The 21,689-nt window shown below is 35.5% G+C and overlaps 1 protein-coding gene across 1 annotated transcript in view; it reads left to right on the top strand.

The window, feature by feature from the left end:
• Positions 1 to 10,372: 10,372 nt before the first annotated feature.
• The window catches only part of bor (ATPase family AAA domain containing bor), a 232,496-nt gene continuing 221,179 nt past the window's right edge, over positions 10,373 to 21,689 (top strand). The window contains exon 1 of the mRNA XM_090383719.1: positions 10,373 to 10,746. Coding sequence (XP_090239845.1) covers positions 10,536 to 10,746 — 211 coding nt within the window. The 5' untranslated portion in view covers positions 10,373 to 10,535. The remainder of the gene's footprint in view (positions 10,747 to 21,689) is intronic.

Here is a 21,689-nt window from a genome sequence, read left to right as displayed (position 1 = left end):
GTATACAAAAAAAACATAATTTTCCTCGAATCCTAACGAAAATACATTTTAAGACCTCGGGCCCCTTAGTATTCCGGGCACTACGCGGCCGCTTAGTCTGCTTTCCGCTTAATCCGCCTCTGCTGGAGAGAAAGAGTTTCATTGCTTTCTAACATCGATTACGATAGATAAAAATCATATGCAAAAATTGTTTAAACAGTAATACATTGTTAAAACGTTTCAGTTACAGAATATATTAACTTGTATTACAGAAATCCTTTAAAATTTGTAAAAGTATGTGGAAGCAGCAAAGATATCAGAGTTTATTCCAATATATATATATATATATATATATATATATTTTTTTTTTTTTTCCCACTTTTAGCTACTTTCACCATTTCCTTCCCAATTAAGCGCATATTTAGATAACTTGCGAAATCGGCAGAAGGTACATTTATATTCAACGTGACATGCATTTCTGCTTCTACCAAGCAGACAATCTTTCTTTTCGGGTCCTTGACACATAGGCTATACAAATGACTGAACACTCTTTCTGGTTAGGCAATGCTTGCTGTAATAGACATCACAAAAGAAACACTTTTCTTTAGCTCACCCGAAGTTTGGTAATTTCTGAAATACTTAGCCCAGTGGTTCCCAACCTGTGTGCTGCGACCGTTTTCAAGTATGCCGCAAGATTAGGAAAAATTCCATTGAGTTCAATGGCAATCACGGCACACCATGATTGCCATCGATTTCGGTTTGCGTTAATATTCATCTTTTAAATTAAAGTGTGACTGAAGATTGGGAACCACTGAATCAGGCAATACTTATCATTGATTTGTTTTTGTTTGAGGTAGGTATATTAAAGAAGGCGGCAAAGCAACTAAGCAAACCCTTAGCCATAATTATGAGAGCATCCTTGGACTCAGGGGAGGTTCCCACGGACTGGAGATGTGCAAACGTATTCCCAGTTCACAAAGGGGTTCAAAGGGTGACACGAGTAATTACAGACCAGTTAGTGTAACTTCTGTTCCTGGTAAAATAATGGAGTCACTGGTTAAAGATGCATTGCAGGATCATCTAGACAAGACTGCAGCAAAAATTCAGACAGAGCATGGGTTTGTTAAGGGAAAGTCTTGTCTGACAAATTTGATAGGATATTATGATGTGGTTACAGAGGAACTGGATGCAAAAAATAATTTTGATATCATATATTTGGATTTCAGGAAAGCTTTTGACACTGTTGCGCATGGAAGACTATTGTATTTTCTTCCATGTACAAATTGGAGAAGAATGTTATTAAGGGTAAGTTGCTACAATGTATAAAAGGATGGTTAAGTGGGAGAAGACAGAGATGGTTAAGTGGGAGAAGACAGAGGGTGGTAATCAATGGGTGCTGCTCTTCGTGGACGAATGTTATTAGGGGAATCCCACAGGGTTCGGTGTTGGGTCCACTGTTGTTTTGTATACTTATCAATGATATTGATGAAGGTATATCAGGCTTAGTGTCGAAGTTTTCAGATGATACAAAGGTTGGCAGGGTTGTTAATGACAGTAATGGCAGTGTGCTACTGCAACAGGATCTAGAAAATTTGGGCAGATGGGCTAAGAAGTGGCAACTGAAGTTTAACCTTGACAAATGCAAAGTACTGCATATGGATAGAAGTAACCCCAGAGAAACGTACCAACTGTGTGGTACTACACTTAAGGTGGTAGAAAATGAAAAAGACCTGGGAGTAATTGTGCAGTCAGATATGAAGTTTTCTGAGCAATGCAGACAGGCTGCCAGGGCAGGTCATGGGGTTTTGTCAATGATATATAGGAATTTTGCTAGCAGGGAAAAGGAGGTGATTGTCCCCCACGCCTTGAGTACTGCGTACAGGTCTGGAGGCCTCATTTTAGGAAGGATGTAGATTTACTTGAGCGTGTACAGAGAAGGGCAACAAGATTGGTGAGGGGAATGAAGGGATCCTCTTATCAAGAGAGGCTTAAGTTCCGCAAATTGCAGTGGTTGGAGACTAGGCACCTGCGCGGTGATCTGATTGAGGTGTATAAGGCCTTGAATGGGTTGAGCACGCTGAATTCTGATGGGATCCTTCCACTTGTTCAGATTACGAATCTAAGGGGGCATAATTTCAAATTAAGAAAGGACAGATGTAGAATAGATGTGCGGAAATTTGCATTTAGCCAGCAGGTGGTTAATTGCTGGAACAAACTTCCATCTGTCGTTGTGGAAGTTGAAGAACTGGACAGGCATTTGGAGGGAATGGTGTGATTTTTTTTTTTTTTTTTGGCTGATGCTGCAAAAGCTCATACACTTGCTTTCTTGCAGCACATGCCACTACTACTACTACTACTACTACTACTGCTACGTCGACAATCCATGCCGAAAAGATTCATTCTATAAAGCGTCAACATCATTTTCCATTTGTAATGTTTCATGAATATGGTATAACGTCTACAGTATCATACACAGTTCTTCTTTATTTTGCTTCAAAGACAAACATTTTAATTTTTTGAAAATGTTGTCATCGAAATAATCTGTTTTCGCTGAAGTATGTTATGAATCTGTTAAGAAAACAATTGGCGTCAAATTTGCATTTTTCATTCCCTTCTTCAGATAATTTCTTTAGAATGGATCCCACGTTTTTGCAATTATAGTTTCAAAATAAATCAAAAGGTCTCGTGTAATGTCGTCACCATCTAGGATAGATAAAAATCACTCTCTACACAGCCTTGTTAAACAAAGGTAAAATACTTTGCAAAAAAACCGGGTAACATTCCAATAAGTTGCAGTCATCTTTTTTCTTTTTTTTCTGGCCGAAAAATCTCCAAATAGTCACAAATTATTTATTTTTCATTTGGATCGAAGGTAAGCTTTCAGAGCTGGCCAGTTATATGCAATGTGCTCAACAGCTGGTAGAATAAAGTCATCTTGTTGACATAGGAATAATATAACTTTAGCATTAGCAAAGACACTTGTTACAAGAAAGCAAGCTTATATAGCATCAGCCGGAAAAAAAAAATCATCTTCTTATTACACCCACCCACTCGCTCCAAATGTTTCTCTAGTTCTCCCTTCACGATATTTAAGCTATCAACTCCTACAACGACAGATGGAAGTTTTTCCCAAAAATTAACCACCCACTGGCTAAAGGCAAACTTCCGCACATCTATCCTCCAACTGCCTTTCCTCAATCTCAATTTATACCCTCTCAGGTGATTATTCTGAGCAAGAGGAAGAATCCCATCGACATTGAGCATCCTCAAACTATTCAAGGCTTTATACACCTCTATCAGATCACCTCGCAGGTGCCTAGTCTCCAGACACTGTAATTTGCAAAATTTAAGCCTTTCTTCGTAAGAGAAACCCTTGGTTCCATTCACCATCCCTGTTGCCCTTCTCCGTACTCGTTCCAGCAGCTCTACGTCCTTCTTGAAATGAGACCTCCAGACCTGTATACAGTACTCAAGGTGTGGCCTGACCATTGCCCTATACAAGGAAGTAATCACCTCCTTATCTCTGCTAGAAAAATTCCTGTATATCATTGACTAGACACCATGAGCTACTCTTTCAGCTCGTCTGCAGTGCTAGGAGAACTTCATATCTGCCTGCACAATTATCCCAGGTCCTTTTCATTCTCTACCCCTCTCAGTGTAGTAGCACAGATTTCATAGGTTGCCCTGGGGTTGCTGTTTCCCATATGTAGTACTTTATATTTGTCAACGTTAAACATCATTTGCCATCTCTCAGGCCATCTGCTCAACCTTTCGAGATCCTGTTGCAGCAGCAGCAGCAGCAGCATAGCGTCAGTAATGTCCTTAACAACCCTGCCAACCTTCATATCATCTGCAAACTAGGACATTAAGCTTGATATACCATCATCAATATTATTAATAAATACAGAAAACAACAACGGACCCAACACTAAACCCTGGGGAACTCCACTAATAACATTAATCCACGATGAGCAGTGTCCATTGATTGCCATTCTTTGTTTTCTCCCCCTCAACCACCTTTTTATCCCTAGCAGCAATTTGCCTCCAATGCCACACTGCTCAATTTGTGCAGCAGTCTTTCATGTGCAACAGTATCAAAAGCCTTTATAAGATCCAAGTATATAATATAAAAGTTATTCCCTGCATCCAGTTCTTTTGTGACTGCATCATAGTATCCAATCAAATTGGTCAGGCAAGACTTTCCCTTAACAAACCATGCTGTGTCCGAGCTATAATTGGAGTCTTGGCTAGGTGATCCTGCAGTGTCTCCATTAATTTTCCTTGAACACAAGTTAAACCACAGGTCTATAATTACTTCTATCAGCCTTATCTCCAGTGTATGGGTACCTTCCTTGAATAATATAATAATGAGAGCTTCCTTGAGTTCAAGGAAGCTCTCATAATTATGGCTAAGGGTTTGCTTACTTCCTTTGCTGCTTCCTTTAACATAACTGGATAGATCCCATCCACCCCAGATGCCTTTCTTGTGTTTAGCTTCAACAATTTCTCCTCCACTTTCCTATCAGTTATTACAAGATTATGTAGCTTACTGCCAGAGTTGAAAACACGTCTGGCATTCCCCTCGCTGAATAACTCCTCATGTGTGAATGTCGATGCAAAATATTCATTTAGTTTGTTAGCTACCTCAGCAGGATTATCAGCGGTTGAACCGTCCATATCAAGTGGACCAATCTGATTCATCCCATTCCTTCTAGAGTTTACATAAGTAAAGAACTCTTTGCTGTTTTTCTTTGCATCCTTTGCCAAAGATTTTTCGCAATCTGCGTTCGCCTGCCTAACCTCCTTTGTAACTTGGTTACAGAACAACTTATATATTTGTCATAGGCTTCTGTGTCATCCATTAATTTATATGTATTCCATGCATTTTCTTCTCTGCCATATGTTTCATTAGTTCAACTGACATCCATTTAGGCCTAAACCTTGAACAATATTTCTTAGTTGGTATGTAAGCCCTAGCAGCTTCCAAGATAAGTTCTTTGAATGCTTCCCATTTTGAATTTGCTGTTGGTAACATCATCAGTTGGTCCCACTGTATAGAATTTAATACTGTCTCAGACCATCGTAGTCGCCTTTACGATAGCAAAAATCCTTACCTTTACCCCTGATGGTAGTTACCTCTTTGAGTAAATCCCACTTTAGCGCACTGTGATCACTGCCACCTAGTGGTTCCTTTATCTGCAGATCCTTAATGCACGAAGGATCACTACTGATAATCAAATCAAGAGTATTTCTCCCTCTAGTTGCCTCCCGAACATGCTGATGTAGAAAACAATAATGCAATAAATTCACAAAGGCCTTGCTAGTGTGTGAGTGACCAACCCACAAATTCCAGTAAATATCTGGGAAAAATAAAATCCCCCATTATAAGACTCTCTGATTTACTGGCCCACTCTATTTCTCTGCACAATTGTTCATTATACTCATCAGAGTCATTAGGCCTAAAGCACACTCGTACTCTCAATTTTGATCTCCCAATGCTTATGTCACACCAAACTGACTCGACACTGCACTGTCCAGCGATGTCGACTGGCTTCAATTCCTTAGATTTTATGTGTTTCTTAACTAATAGCATAACCTCTCCTCCCTTCCTGTTCTGTCTCCTTTCTGTACACATTACATTGTACTTCCAAATTCCGTTCTGCATTCCTTATAGCTGTGTCACACCACGTCTCTGATATCCCAACAATATCTGCCTTTAATGTTTTGAGCAATACCTCAAAGTCATCAAATTTATTTACCAAACTCATAGCATTGGTGTACACGCAAGTATACATGCACCTGTTCCCATTCTTAGCCACCCTAACACAACCCATGTGTTTACTTGTACCGCAATGACTCCCAGCAGTCTCTTAAATATCCTGCACCTTGATTTTCAGGCTTCTGCTCATTCCAACAGAAGCAGTGCAAGAATCACTTTCCCCTCTGCCAGTGGCTGCTGTTAGTCCGTGTATCCCCCTCAAGCTAACAGTTTTCCGACCCACCTAACACTGCCTCGATAGCATCAGCAAATATTCTTGCACCCTTTCTATATAAGTGTATCCCATCCCTGTAGAAGCAGTCTCTGCTGTTAATAAGTACAGACCAGGCTGAAAAAAATTCTACCCCTTGAGCCTTGCGTAATCTTTCCAGGGTCGAAGTGTTGTTCAGATATTTTAGAAAGTTCAATTTAGTTGTTAGTATATATAGTATATATCTTATCAATAAATATTTTAAAATGATTTACTTGCTTTATTTCCTTTATCGAATCATCTAAAACAAGATGGAAGCGATGATTTAAACAGTGCCATATTATTATGTTTGGGAACTCTTTTGCAATCCTAGTGGTCACTCCAGATTTTCTCCCAAGCATAACGCTGGCACCTTCGGAGCAAAATCCTATTAAATTTTTTTCTAGGTAGTTCTTAGTAAGCCCAACGTTATTTTAACTCTCCATAACTGAAGAACATATTGTCTCTGCATCTTGTTTTTCCAATTCAACTAGTTCAACGAAAATTGTTGATATAACTGAATCCTCAACTTTTAAGAAAAGTATAATAACTGGTTTTCAGAATATCGTTGAGAGCTTCGTCAATAATCAAACATATTTTCAGATAATTTTTAATTTCCTTTTCAATGAAATCAACTACTTTCACAGCAGTTTTACTAGAATTTAATCCTATTCCCATATCTAATCCATTTTTAATTTGCACTTCTATCTCATCTTCTATGTCTGAAAACGTTTTACATCTTTTTTCCAGGCTGTAAACTGTATTAAATACTGTACAAGTAGCACTTAAATATTTTTAATTCATCGTGTGTATTACTTTTGTTAATGAATCCTGTTCACATTGTTTTAAGTTCTCTTTACAAATGTTATGAAACTAGGATTAAATTCTCTTTTGCTGAAAAATGTTCTTTCATTTTTTTCCTTATAGAAGCTTGTTGTACCTCTTTATTTTTCCCCGATGCCTCAATCTGAAAAAATTTCCATTTTTTTGACACATGAATACTTTTCTCTTTTATAAAGTCATATTTTGCACAATACTCGCAACCTAAATTTTTGTTAAAAATTACCAGTCCGTCATATTTTTCTTTAAAATTGTTATATTGTTGCACTGTCCAGCATTCTGGAAGATTATTTTCAATTTTGGAGTTGTTATCGTTTTTTATTTCAATAATTGACGTGCTGTTTTCTTCAAGTTGGAGTGGTTGTGCTTGTGACTGTTTTGTACCATCCAAGGCCAATTCTGATTTTGGTTTCTTATTGAAAAAATCTGTCAAACTCTGTTGCCTTTTCATCCTTTTAATGGCTACTGCAAAAATTAAAAAAAAAAAAAAAAAATGTTTTATTTTAATATATTATAGAGCAGGAGCTGGTATGTGTCTATATATTCGAATATTTTTGCTGGTTCTGTCCACGTGTGGTCATATCATAAATGTATGTTCTGACCTCAGTCAGAACATACATTTTCTTCATTTTATCGAAACTAAACGAAAATTTCATAGATTATCGTATTTAATCTATGCATATTAAATATGATAGAATAATGTGTACGACAAACCTGTTTGTCATGGGAAAGTTGTGATAAAAACGTTCGTTTTTATCACAACTGGCATAAGGATTCCAATATGGAAGAACGGCTTCCGAAATGGGCGATAAGATAACCCCTGAAATGTATATTACTATTGGTTCGTTGTATCCTAGCTTCCTATTGTTTTTATTGATCGTGGAACACCAACGCACTCATAATATCTCGTGTGAATTTAGGGCGTAATACAAAGCTGAAACAAATGACAGTGTGTCACCTCCTAGTTGTTTGGCACTTTTTCTCTTTACGTTATATGTTTGTTTACTTAAGTAACAAACGCGAGGGAATAAAAATGTAGTATTTAATCAAAGGTGTAATGAGTTTTATGAAATGAATAAATAAATACAATATTACAAACATAGTTCCGTCTAATTTTTTTCACTTATGGACGGAATGGACATTACTACGGGCACTTGGAATACGCTGTTGCGTAGATGAATGTCAAAAAAGAGTAAGGAATGTAAATTTGTGATTTCCACATTGGTTGGCTGCCCAGGCGCCCACCTTAGAGAGAATCCTGATCACAAGTGCCATTTTAACAACCGGTTCGCCGAACTCAACAAAAAATTAGGTATCGGTTCTGCCGAACCGGTGCGAACCGGCTGAATCCCACCACTGGTACTGGGACCGTGTCATAATAACGAATAGAACAATCCCGCACAACAGACCGGACATAACCCTTGTGGACAAGAAGGAAAAGACTACCTATCTGGTTGACATATCGGTACCCAACACTGGCAACCCGCAGAAAACCGATGGGGAAAAAATCAGGGAGTACACGAACCTAAGACAGGGGATCAAAGAGGTGTGGCATATGAAACAAGTAACGACCATCCCGATCATCGTGTCAACCACAGGTATGGTGTCAAAGACACTACATAACAGCCTAGCAGCAATAGTTCTCCCAGCGAACACCTACTAGGAACTCCAGAAAGTTGCAATCCTGAACACCTGTAGTATAGTCAGAGAGTTCCTCAACCAACAGTAACATCAGACATAACAACAACCACCCTGTGTACTTGGTAGCAATACCCGTCACGAGGTGGAACCCCCAATCAGGGGGAAATAATATAAGAGCAATAATAATAATAATAATAATTTAGGGGTTTTCCCGCTAGTTTTAGCGGAATTGTTTGTGATTTGGCGGATTAAAATATGGAATAGCGGATAGCAGATTTTTTTAGCGGAAAGAGTATAAATGTAAAAATTGAAAATATGTTTAACATTTTCTATATTTTGGCAATGTAATGTTTAAATTAAGAAATATTTATTTAACAATATAAATATTTCTTAATATAATATGATAAATTAATTAATTTATCATATTATATATGTAAATTTTTGACTTAAGTTTAAGTAAAATTTTGACTTAAACTTAATTGAAAACCGTGTTATAGTGAAACCCGTGCTATTTGAAACTGTGGTAAGCGAGGTATTATTGTACATCGTAAACATAGTAGGGATATCTTATTTCATAGTATTTTTTTTTATAAAGCGAAGAATCGGTGTTATATTAACCAGGGATTCCCCTGAGGGGACCCCAACAATTTCAATACGTTGTTACACTTGTGTATTTTGAAAGTTTCAATTGAAACTTTAAAAATACAAAAAAATTTACCTTTCTAATTTATTTATTTCTAAAATAAGGTAATTAAATAATTTTTCTTTAAAAAATTTTCTTCTAAATAGAAACTCATAAGGATAACCTTCTATTAGACTATTCTGTGTTCCAAATTGGTATTTTAATTTTATTTTGGCATGTAACCAAGTGTTTTCAATATTTTGAGTATGAGCACTTGAATCATCTGGAGAAACAAAATTATAGCGATGAATAACCTCATCATGGGTATAATTAATGTCTCGGTAGAGATCCTTATATGCAGACCATCCATCACTGATGATTCTTGTACCTGGCAATATTCTCTCTCTCTCTTATAATTGATAATAGAGTTGTTTTATCTCTATTTTCTACCGGAACTAAAAATCATCGTTTGGTAATTCTTTCGTATGCGCTTAAAACCAATTGTGTTCCTATTAGTCGTCCTCTATTATATTTTCTTTTGAAAAATGCTGATTCGTCAATTTCAACTTCGATAGGTATTCCATTTTCTGAAATCCCCCCCCCCCCCCCCCCCTACTTAACTATCTGAATCAGTTATTGATATCATGCAGATCTTCCTCAGATCTTTGCATTTTTCAATAACTGTGTTTTTACTGATATTTAAATCAAGAGCAATGCGATCTTGATTTAAATTATTTCTATACTTCTGGTCCCAAGATTGGGACCAGAAGTACGGCAAGGTTTCTTACAACCCCATCTAAACATATCAGTTTTACATTTACTTTTTGTAAGCCGCATTTCAAGATTGCAAACTTCACAAAAAGCTGTATTTTGCAAGATGTGATTTTTCGGCAACCAAGAAATGAAGTGATTAATATTGCCACTGCATAAATTCATCAACTCCGTTAAACGGTCGTTGTTAGAAGAAGTCAAAAATTGTTATTTTTGACTTCTTCCTCAGAATAAACTGTATTTGATATGCAATTTGGAAGTTTTTGTCTGGACATAATGTAGGGGTTTTAACATTTTTTATGACACAAATAAAAATTTAATTTTTATTTATTAATAGGATTTAACCGAAATAAAAATTTAAAAAGTTGGCGGGTTAAGTATTAAAAATAGCGGATTTTGAGCATGCGGCTGGCTTGAAGTATTATTAAGAGTTGGCAACACTGTTTGTGATAACTTCTGGGTTTGTATCTCTAGCAGTTAAAAACACGTGTTACTGTGTAAGTTAGTTGTGTAGATTTTTCGTAATAATACCAGTTCGACCGTTATTATTTATTTCGTATATATACTTCCACTTAAATTTAATAGTTCAACACCGTGAATCATAAAGATTCGAAAATTTTAATAGTTCAACACCGTGAATCATAAAGATTCGAAAATTTTAATAGTTCATTAAAATGTCATGGCTGTTTGGTTTAAGGAGAGAACAACCGCCTCCTGATTTTTCTTCCCTTGGGTTGCCACCATCATCTACTGGTGATGGGCAAGATAGAGGAGGAGCGGACCCTGGAAGTGGGGATGATGGTCGTGGGAGGATGGAAGCATATCGTTTTGATTCCACAGCACTTGAAAGGGCTGCAAAGGCGGCAAAGGATCTCGAAGTGTCCCGTAAGTTAGTGTTTTTAATATTTTTTTTTTTTTTTTTTTTCCTCTTGAATTATGTTGATCATCAATTTTAGTTTATTGCTGAAGTCATTACTGGCCATAATAAAGAACTGTTTCCTTAACACAGGTCGAGATAAAACACAACTTATAACAAGTGAATTAACAGAAGACATCAGAGTGATAAGTATTAAGTAAAAAAAGACCAGGCTCGCCTTGATACAACTGTGGTGTATAGTAAGAGGTGGGGTTAAACAGGTTAAACAATAGATTTGACCATCTAATAACAGAAAAAATGAGGACAGCGATGATATAAAGCAGTAGGATAATCCACCAGATGAGTTTCTCCAGTTGCAGTTTTGTTATTGGAAGGTGCATTGCGATTTTAGCCACCATTCTTCCTAAATCAAAATGTTAAATAATAAGACACAGTGTGCCTTTCTGGCTACCTGCTAATACTGCATGGTATACCTTCATATTGTGAGACCAAAATCCCATTTTTCATTTACCCCCTTCATCATTTTATTTTAGCCAGTGAATTATAAATTACTGGAATAAGTTACCTACATGGGTGTTTGAGGCTGACAGTTTGGGCAAATTCAAAGGTCAGCTGGATAGTTAGCTGTGGGAGGAGGGAAATGCATAGGTTGTCTATTTCCTTTTCTTTTATTATTTATTAATTATTTAATTTTATTATTATTATTTTAATCTTTTTCTTTTGCTGGTGTAGCATAATCCTTAGGCTTCCTTGCACCATATGGCCATTACTAATAATTTATCCTTGGGTTGTTATTTTCCAAATGTAGAATTTTACATTTTGCAACATTGAAATGGCTGTCCAAATCATTCTGAAGAAACAGCTGGATGTATTGTTAATTAACTAGTAACCTTTTGACCTTCATGTCATCTTCAAATTTCAACATCATCTATATATTTAATGTGGAAGCCGTTTTCTTTACTCCATCAGTGTGAACGATAGGCTTAACCGACTGGGCTGGAAGTGGTCTCACAATTGAAGCTATTTCTTCCTGATGTGCAGAAAGTTGGTAAAATTTTACAGAATGGACCAGTTTTGTATTACAAATGAGAATAGTTCAACATTCACTTCATAGATGGAGCCACAGGAAGTTATTATTATTAGCTATATGGTGCAAGGAAGCCTGAGGCTTATGCTGCACCAGCCAAAAAAAAAAAAAAAAATTCCCTGAGTTACTCTGAGAGAGAGAGAGAGAGAGTGTGTCAAAAGGGAATCACCAAGGAAGAGAAGAATGATGATATCCAGCTCAGGACCCTGGGTGTGCCAAGCCCATACTCGCCAGGTGTGAGTCCCTGGGGTTAACTGTTAAACAGTTGTCTAAGTTGATAAGGCATTTTTTTCTGATTAACAATTTTCACAGTCGTGTCCTTCATTCTGAAAAAAAAAAAAAAAAAATAATAATCGTAAAACTCTACTATCAATTTCTAAATTCTCTACTAGTGCTGTTTACCTTAAAAGAAAGAACTCGCAGCTCACTATATGTCCCCACATTGTGCACATGAGCTCATACACTCATTGCCATTTGTTACGTTTAATAAATTCAGAACTCTTCATTTTATCGTTATCAACTTTGAGTTTGTTTTTTGTTTTGAGTTATTTAAGGTAAGCAATTTAAGGATTTAGAAGTATGTCACAGTCAAAATGCTACTCTGACTGGTTGTGTTGAACATACCTTATTAGTGGCAAAGGAGAAACATGTCTTTTTATGTTTCTGCAAATGTATTCAGGATCGTTTTGAAAGACCGATCCTGAATACATTTACACGTATATATTGATACTATTTGGGTACTACATTTCTTTAGGACAACTAGAGAAAACTCTGCTACCAATTGCAAAATTTTCACAAGGGGTACTGCTAGTACTATTTATTTCTATTGATACCATTCATGAAAATTGAAAAGAGTGGCCCTAGCACCTTTCTCACGCTATAGCCTTGTGGCATCAGCTTTTTTTTCCTTCAGCTACCTCGCAATCCACCTGAGGATTTTGCTTGTAATCCCAAAATGCTCAATTTTGTACAGCATCCTCCTATGGGGGATTTTTTCCAACAGCTTTCTAAAGTCTATGTCAGAATTGTTTCTTGCATCCAACTCCAGTGTGAACACACCATAGTAGTTTACCAGGTTGGTCAAATAAGATTTTCCCCCTTACAAAACCATTATGATGCATATAGTATGTTATACTTTCAAGATGATCCTCCAATAATGCAGTCTTCACTAGAGACCCCACCACCTTATCTGTTGCTGAGATTTCTACTGACTGGCCTTTAATTATCCATTCCATTATTAGTTTCCCCCTTTGGATTGGCAAGATGGTGTCAAGTTTTTAATCCAAGGGGATTACCCCCCCGAGTCCAGATTGGATTATATTGGTTTTGTTTCATTTCATACACATCCTTTGAAGTCTTTAATTGACTATCAAATTGTCATTAATTTTTTTTTGTTTGTATTCTTAATATTTTGTACCCAGAAATTGTATAGAGTTTTTTCACTGTAATTTGAATAAATAAATGATAAATAGAATAATTTGAATTAATTTCAGTATTTAATGATTTTGTGGAATGGATTTTCTCATTAATGTCAAATAGTTGGGATGATGAAATGAGTGCAGTGCATGGAATTGCTGAATAACACATATGTTTATGCTGTACATTCCTAAAAAATTAAAAAATGTGAGTAAACACCATGATACAGGGTTTTTCAATTAAAAGGTACTAGGGTCTGTCTTGATTATTTTTAGGGTTAGGCTATTTGTTTTATACACCTTTTTTTTATCATATTACAGCTGAAATTTTTTGAATTTTATTAAAATTAGCTAAATATTGCCGTTTACATTTTATGAATTCTAAATTAAAATTTTGCTTAATCAACTTCTTTTTTTCTCAACAGAAAAGTTTTCTTGTCATTGGTATACTTCTGAAACAAATGTAAACCAATTTTAATTGAAGAAAAACAAAATCACAGTGAAGGTCAGTTGTTTGTGATCTTCACTCTTTGGTATATGCATGTTTGGCAGTTTTCCACATCTCCGCATGCTGTGACTTTTGTGTTATTATCATCATTATTTATTTCCTTCTTCAAATGAAATGGTTTACGCTTGTTTTTGAAGTACACAAATGATATTTTAGACTAGACCAAGGACTGGGAAACAACCTTCCCATTGAGAAAAAAGCAGTCAATTAAGCAAAATTTTAATTTAGAAATTGTAAAATGTAAACTGTAATACCTATTCCAATTTTAATGTCAAATTCAAAAATTTGAGCCCAAATACAATAAAAAAAATCCTGGCAACAACAGCCTAAAAAAATAAGTGAAGTACCCTACTGCTTTTTAATTGAAACATCATACATATGTATGTATTACTCATACACCACCCATCTTTTAAATTTTTGAGTTGGATTCATATTTAGGATTATGATTTCAATGGGTTGAGAAGAATACCAAACTGGCAGTCCTATTCTCAGTCCAAAATGTCATTATGAATATCATTATATTTTCTGCATAAGATAAGCTCATGCCATATTCTTTAGCTTATTTTTATTAAATGGCCCATTATTACCTGAAACAATTGATTTTAAGAGTACAAATACTCTTTTCTGTTATAGATTCTTTCACTTCATCCAATGAATTTTGAAACATTCTTTAACAAATCTCAGTGTGTGGGAAGGAATGTTCTTCAGCCTTATTATTATTGTATTGTATTGTATTATTATCCATATGGTGCAAGGAAGCCTGAGGCTTATGCTGCACCAGCCAAAAAAAAAAAAAAAAAATGGTCAAAGTTCAACAACTCAAACACATGTTGGTATTCTCTAATACTGACTGTGAGAAAATGAATCAAACAGGTGATTGCAAAACACTGCTGCCCCTAATCATCATATGTGACAGGCTGTTTTGATTTTTCATAACAGCAAGGGTTATGTTTGCTCAAAATATATAAATTGCTGTTGTGAGCACTCAGATAAATAAAAAAAAACTTACCAAGTCATAGCAGCATTGTGAATATTTCCACTAAGTACACATATTTTGCATTATTTATGCAAATCACTGTTACCCATCTCATTGAAAAATATAAACATTTAAAGGTTAATTTTCAGTAATATTTATTCTCTCAACATCTGTCTATTAGGGCTTTCAAGACATTATCTATGGTTTGCAAGTATATTTAAATAGTACAGTATATGTACGATATAGCTGGATTGTTTACATTTTGTACTGTGGAGTGGTTTTTGTATTGTATATATTTGAAAATACCCAAGGAAGTTCACTTTTTTGAGAATTTTCTACCACATTTGTGAAAAAATTCCTTTGTTTATATTTTCTGCTGTGGAGTGGTTTTTGTATTGTGTATTTTTAAAATATCTGAGGAAGCTTGCTTTTTGAGAATTTCATATCACATCTGTAATGTGGAATGTGAAAAAAATCTCTTTCAAGTAGGGAAACTTTCTCTTTCCTTGAAAGATAAGGAGTATATACAATACCTTCCCATGGAATTTTCTTACGAAATATTTTCCTATTATTATTATTATCATCTTAGCCATATGGTGCAAGGAGAACTGAGGCTTTTTCTGCACCAGCCAGAAAAAAAAATTCTGAATTAGAGAGAGAGAGAGAGAGAGAGAGAGAGAGAGAGAGAGAATCACCAAGGAAGTGAAGAATGATGATAGGACCCTGGGTGTGCCAAGCCCATACTCACCAGATGTGAGCCCCTTTTTATGTCATGTGATACCATTCAGGTTAAGGATATTTCTCTGTGAAAGTATTTAGATGTATATTATTATGAGAGATAATCTGTGGTAGGGATGAATTTAGTACAGTTCATCCCTGCCTCCTAAGTGCCAAAGTATTAGTTACACTTTTTTCAAGAATCAACTTGTATGTGAAAATAGTGATTTTGATATTACAAATGATATCAATTATATTCATCCTGCAAGCAAATAAATCGTTTCCAAACTGTGACATGCCATCTGATTGCATAAGAGTAGTAAATTTTATTGAGGCCAGTACATAAACAGCTGAGTCCTTCAAAGTATTTAATCATCATGGGTACAGAACGTGTAAATCTTTTATTGCCTACCTAAGTAAGGTGGTTGCCATGTAGCAAAGTATTGTTCCAAGTCTTCAAATTTAGAGAAGAAATTAAATGTTTTTTAGCACAAATATTTATGCCATCAGAATTGTTGAATAAATACTGATTGAATTTCAGAACTGGAATATATATATATATAGCGGATGTCGGTTCATTCCTGAATGAATTGACATTTGCAGATGTTTTCAAATGTCTTCAACAATAACTTTGTTGTACGCCAATTATATATTGATGAGAGAATATTCAGTATGTTTTATTTATTTGCAGACATGTAAAGAAAACAGTGTGATATCAATAATATTACTAAGTTTGTTTCATAACTTCAGTATAAGCTTGCACAAAACTTAGTAACTATTTTTTTTTTTGAAGATGATCCTCATATTTGGCTTTTGTGAGTAATGAACCTATTCATTCACTTTAGCAATGTGATGAATTAGCTTACATATCCAGTTACAGAGGAATATGGTTATTGTGAAGCGGTCATGATGGTCACATTATCACAAGAAGTATTCAATTAGGTTATTGGCATGAAAATAACAAATCAATGCAACTAGACAAAACAGTCCCAACAACTGAATAATTGGCTGTGTTTCAAAGAAATATAGCCAATTTCAACACAGAAAGACTAATTTCTGAAATTAGTCTTTCATAGAAAAAAAGATTCTGAAGGCCATTCCACAGAATGGAGCCACCACCACCACCAACCCAGAAGAAATCATAGAGCAACAAGTCTCACCCACAGTTATAACCTCTGAAACTGATCTAGGAAGTTCCTGGTTAGTCTTATTGAATTAGAAAGTGATCAAGAAAGTTTAATGAAGAACACTTTTTACCACATCAAGTATTTAATTAGTAATTTGTCCATCATTACATTGGTTGTTTTTGGATTTTAGGAGCCAAGGCCATATTGCTCCGTGTATATTGTTTGTAAATTGCATTACTTCTGCCGGGTGGGTAAAGTGCCTGCCTGGCAACCCAAAGGTTGCGGGTTCAAATCCCGCCTCGGGCTTGGATCAAGGTACTGCAAAAACCTTGGGAGGTGCATTATGGCCACAGAAGCTGATGTGCCAACAACTACCAAAAAAAAAAAAAAAGCATTAGTTCTGAGGTTGATTTTCTGTTTGCTTGATGAAAATCCCAAGTTTCTAGGATAAAAAAACCATGCTACCCTTGCTTGACACCGACTAACTCAGCCATGTTGTGAAAAAGACCCATAAAAATTTCTCCCATCATCAATGGGATTCAAACTCTGGTCTTTTCCACCCAGTGTGGGAAGGACAGTGTTTAGCTTTTAATTTTTAACATACTTTGTATTCTGTGTCATTGCAACCTTTTCAGTTTTGACAATTTCAGTTGTAAAATTATTGATTTTAGTATTCGATTAGATTGATTCCTAACTTCACTTTCAATCATTATTCTGTATTCCCTTGGTTTGATATAATCAAGATTGTAACTGATTTTCTCAGGTTATTCTGTCCTAGTGTTCCCAATGCATTTCTAAACTTAGATATGTTATATCATTGGTCTGCCACTAGACTGTTGTACTGTATTCTTTAAGTTTGATATAATCAAGGTGATATTTATTTCAACTGTAACTAATTCTCAGGACCATTGTCTAGTACAGGGGTGGCCGACGAGTCAATTGTGGATTTAATTTCGATCGATCACAACAAATTTTAAATATACAGTCATCCCTCAATTTGTGCACCTTGTGCAATGAAATTTTTAAGATGGTAGATCGCAGCACATTTTGAAGGAAAAAAGTAGATTGCATCACAAATTAAGTTGGCCACTCCTGGTCTAGTATACCACTCCTGGTTGAGAACATCACTCCTGGTAATGTTCTCAACTTAGACAGTTACATCATTGGGTTTACTACTAAATTATTATTCTCTATTTTACTGGATAGTATTTCAGTGATATCATTTGTCCTTACCTCTACCTGCTCTTTCTTCAGTTGGCCAGTTTTCTGGTCAGTGTTATCTGGTTTTCAGAGTGTGTAATCTTTTCCTTCCATGTCATTTCAGTAACTAGAGTTCTTTGGTGTATTACTATTTGATTTCTGATAGTCAGGTTATAGATGTCTATTAAATACATGTATTTCATTTGATATATTTATATATCAATTAATTGTCATCGTAAAAATCTTAGTAGCTGCATGACTTGTAATTCATATTATTAACAATCATAATTATGTTTGCATAAAATTCTTCAAAGCAAATTTTATGTTAAAAATATCCTGTTTTCAGTTAAATCTTTGTGCCTTTATATATCTGTTCTAAAGCTCTGGTATTTTTAAAGTGTTATCTTGCATTCAGGGGTGGACTGGTCTGGGTGGCTAGGCAGTGATTGCCACCAGGGGCAGTAGCATTTGTAGATCATTACCACTTTAAAAAATAAACAGAAAAGATAGGGCCGAAATTGTTGAAGGCCAACTACCAGGGCCAACTTTAGCCAGTCAGCTGCTCATTGGATTGGTATCTCTATGTACTGTCTAGTAGGGTATATATGCTTAGTGAAGTAATGCCTATTCAGTATTTGATTTTAAATTCTAATCTTTAATATGCAGTCAATCAAAATAAAACACAGGCTTCAACCATCCCGAAATAAATATATCTAGTAGTTGTCTCCTGTGGACTTGAATTTAGTGCAGGGTAATGTTAACCTGGATGTCTAAATACAGACCTGTGCACCCTCCGCCCCACAAGATTTTTGAATGACCCTCCTGTTCATTAACAATCACAGAATATGTGAAATTTACACACAATATTAAAGATGTTATCTGGTTTAGGTGCCTTGTGGCAAACACTAAACAGCTAAGCCTATTTATTTTCAATTAACAATCCACAATTTTTCTTAGTGAATTAAAGAACAGTTTGGTAAAAACCATTGTCTTTGACATTAAATTATTAATAATATAAGTTGCGAAAGGCTTAGTTTGTTGTGTTGTAACAAGCCAGATTTAACAGTATTAGTAGTGGAGAAATACTGCAAGAAAGCAAACATATAGCATCAGCCAAAAAAAAACAACAAAAAAAAAAACATACCCATATCACTTGTTCATCTTCTATAACAATTTGTGTACTTAAACTATAAATTACTCACTCCCATATCAGCAGATGAGAATTGGAATTAAGGATACCATCAGCATTTAGCCCCCTCAATCCATTTAACACTTCAATTTAACAATTACTATTAAACACTTCAATGAGTTCTCCTTGCAAATGTCTAGTTAACAGATGCCGCAATTTACAAAATTCAAACCTTTTTTTTGGTAACAAAACCCTTTTATGCTCCCTCCCCAACTAATATTGTTGCACTTCCTTGTACTTATTCCAACACATCAACATCTTAATACAAGGCTTTCAGACTTGAATGCAGTACCCTGATTACTATTATTAACTACCCTGCTGACCCTTGTATTATCAGCAAATTTAGATGTTAAACTTGATAAGCATTTCTCCGTATCATTAATAAATATTGAAAACAGTAAGTGCCCCAGAACTGAAACCTTAGGGACTCTACTAATAACATTAATCAGTGAAGAGCAGTGGCTATTGATAACCACTGTCTTCTGAAACTCAACCATCCCTTTATCCACAATAATAACTTTTCCCAAATAATGTACTGCTTCAATTTTTACAGCAGTCATTCATGTGGAACAGTATTAGAAGCTTTGCTGAAATCTAGATATATCATGTCCAAATTATTTTTTCCATTTAATTTCTTTGTGACTACCTCATAGTAGTTAATCAGATTGATCAGACAAGATTTCCTCTCAAGAAATCCATGTTATGATTGCCATATAACTGCTTTCCTATCAAGATGATCCTACATCACTTCCTTAACCACTTATTTCATTATTTTCCCTGGAAGAGAAGTCAAGCTTACAGGTCTGTAATTACTTTACCATTTTTTTCTCATTTCTGAACAAGAGACTTTTGCCCATATTCAATCTGTAGAGACCTTCTTCATATGTTCTATAACACACGTAACTCATTTTTTGTTTTCCCAGCAATTCTGTCTTGGGATTTAGTGCATCATCTAGGCACTGGAACTTGGTGTTGATATGGAAACACGGAAAGAATCTCTGCTTGCAGTTGTCATTGATCTGTTAGTCTGTATATTCTACCAAACTATCAGTTTTCCTGCTTGCTTGAACACTGCCTTGATAATATCAACAAATATTCTTGCACCTCTTCTATTTAAGTGCATCCCATCTGTGTAAAAACAGGCTAACCTTTTAACAAATACAGTGCATGCTGAGAAAAATTTTACCCCACGAGCTTTGTGCAGTCTCTCCAGAGCCAAACTGATTGACAGGTTCTCATCATATATTCCCTCTTATAATGTCTGGGTAGATTTCCAGACACTCATATTTGGCCCTAACTTACCACTTTTTCTTAACATTGTGTTATACCTGTAAAGTAAATCCTCAGATTGCTGTTATTAATACAGTAAACTCTCTAAGATCTGGCACTCTGAAATCCAGAATTCTTTAAAATCTAGCACATTTTACAAAAAAAAAAAAAAAAAAAAAATCAACATTTAATCCAGAAATATCAAGACAGCAAACTAGCACTAGTATCAATTATTGCATTTGTCTTTAAGAATCCATGTAAAAAAGTAAATTTCTTTCTTTATAAGAGGTTCTGAGAACTGTTTTGTCCTTTCAATCTGTTTTTGCAACCAGCAGGATTTAAACTGCATGGACAATGCAGTGGTCTTAATTCTCATAGCAGAACAAACTTGCAAGAAGTTGCCCTGTGCTTGCACTTCTTTCAGATAGTCTCTTCAAAAGGTTAATTGGCTATTTATTTCAAAGATGAGAGACTCCTGTGACAGTCTTTTTGGGACTAACTGGTTGCTCATTATATAGCAAGTGGTCTCTAGTGACAACAAGCAAATGAAACAGTTGTAAAGAATTGTTCCATGTTTTGACAGTATGTGAAATCAGTTTATAAAGTTGTAATATACTAAAGCTGTGTGTTGAAAGTAGTGCAATATCAGGGCAACTTGTTATAAAAGCAAGTTTGTTCTGCTTGGGAATTAAAACTGTTGCATTATCCATGCAGTTTAAATCCTGCTGGCCCAAAAAACAAATGAAAGAACAGATAGTTATAAATGTTTACAGATGTAAATAAGTTCAGTTGCTTATGCTTAATATTTATTGACGTGTGCTCCTCTAAAATTGCTCAACCACTAGGTATAACTCTCTAAAATCAGGAATATTTTAAAATCTGGCTCCTCTCAATCCCTGAATATGTCATATTTTAGAGTTTACTATATCATAGTACCGTACCAATGTATACATCAGCATCACCTTTTGTGCCCTTAAAAAATAGCTGTTCCACAGCATCATTCTCATCATCTGTTCTACAGCCTCAAACAAGCCTATCGTGGATGAAGCAGAAACTCGAAGGGCATGGGAGCTATACATGCAGAAGCTATTCAGTGACAACAGAAGCAAGAAGAGAAATGAGCACAGAAGGCTTTGAATACTGCTTGGAGGGTCCAGAAATTCTCAAGGAAGAAGTACTATATGCCATATCGTTGGCAAAAAACAGAGAAACTCCAGGGCTGAACAAAATAGCAGTAGAGGTCATAAAACTCGTTGAGAGAGAACATCAGCCAAATCACAAAACTCTTTAATTGAATCTATAACACACCGGTGAAATACCGAATGACAGTCAGCATTTATTACGATCCCTAAGAAGTCTAATCAGTCTGATGAGCTACTTGCTGAAGGTGTTTCTTTGGGTGATTCATTCAAGAATAAGAGCTAAATGTGAATTTGATATTTCTAGACAACACAGCTGGGATT

Source organism: Mastigoproctus giganteus, chromosome 10 (assembly GCF_048544385.1).
Source record: "Mastigoproctus giganteus isolate SK-2022 chromosome 10, ASM4854438v1, whole genome shotgun sequence".
Classification (NCBI taxonomy): domain Eukaryota; kingdom Metazoa; phylum Arthropoda; class Arachnida; order Uropygi; family Thelyphonidae; genus Mastigoproctus; species Mastigoproctus giganteus.
Note: the sequence above shows the minus strand (reverse complement) of the source record. Positions and strands in the feature narration are given on the sequence as shown.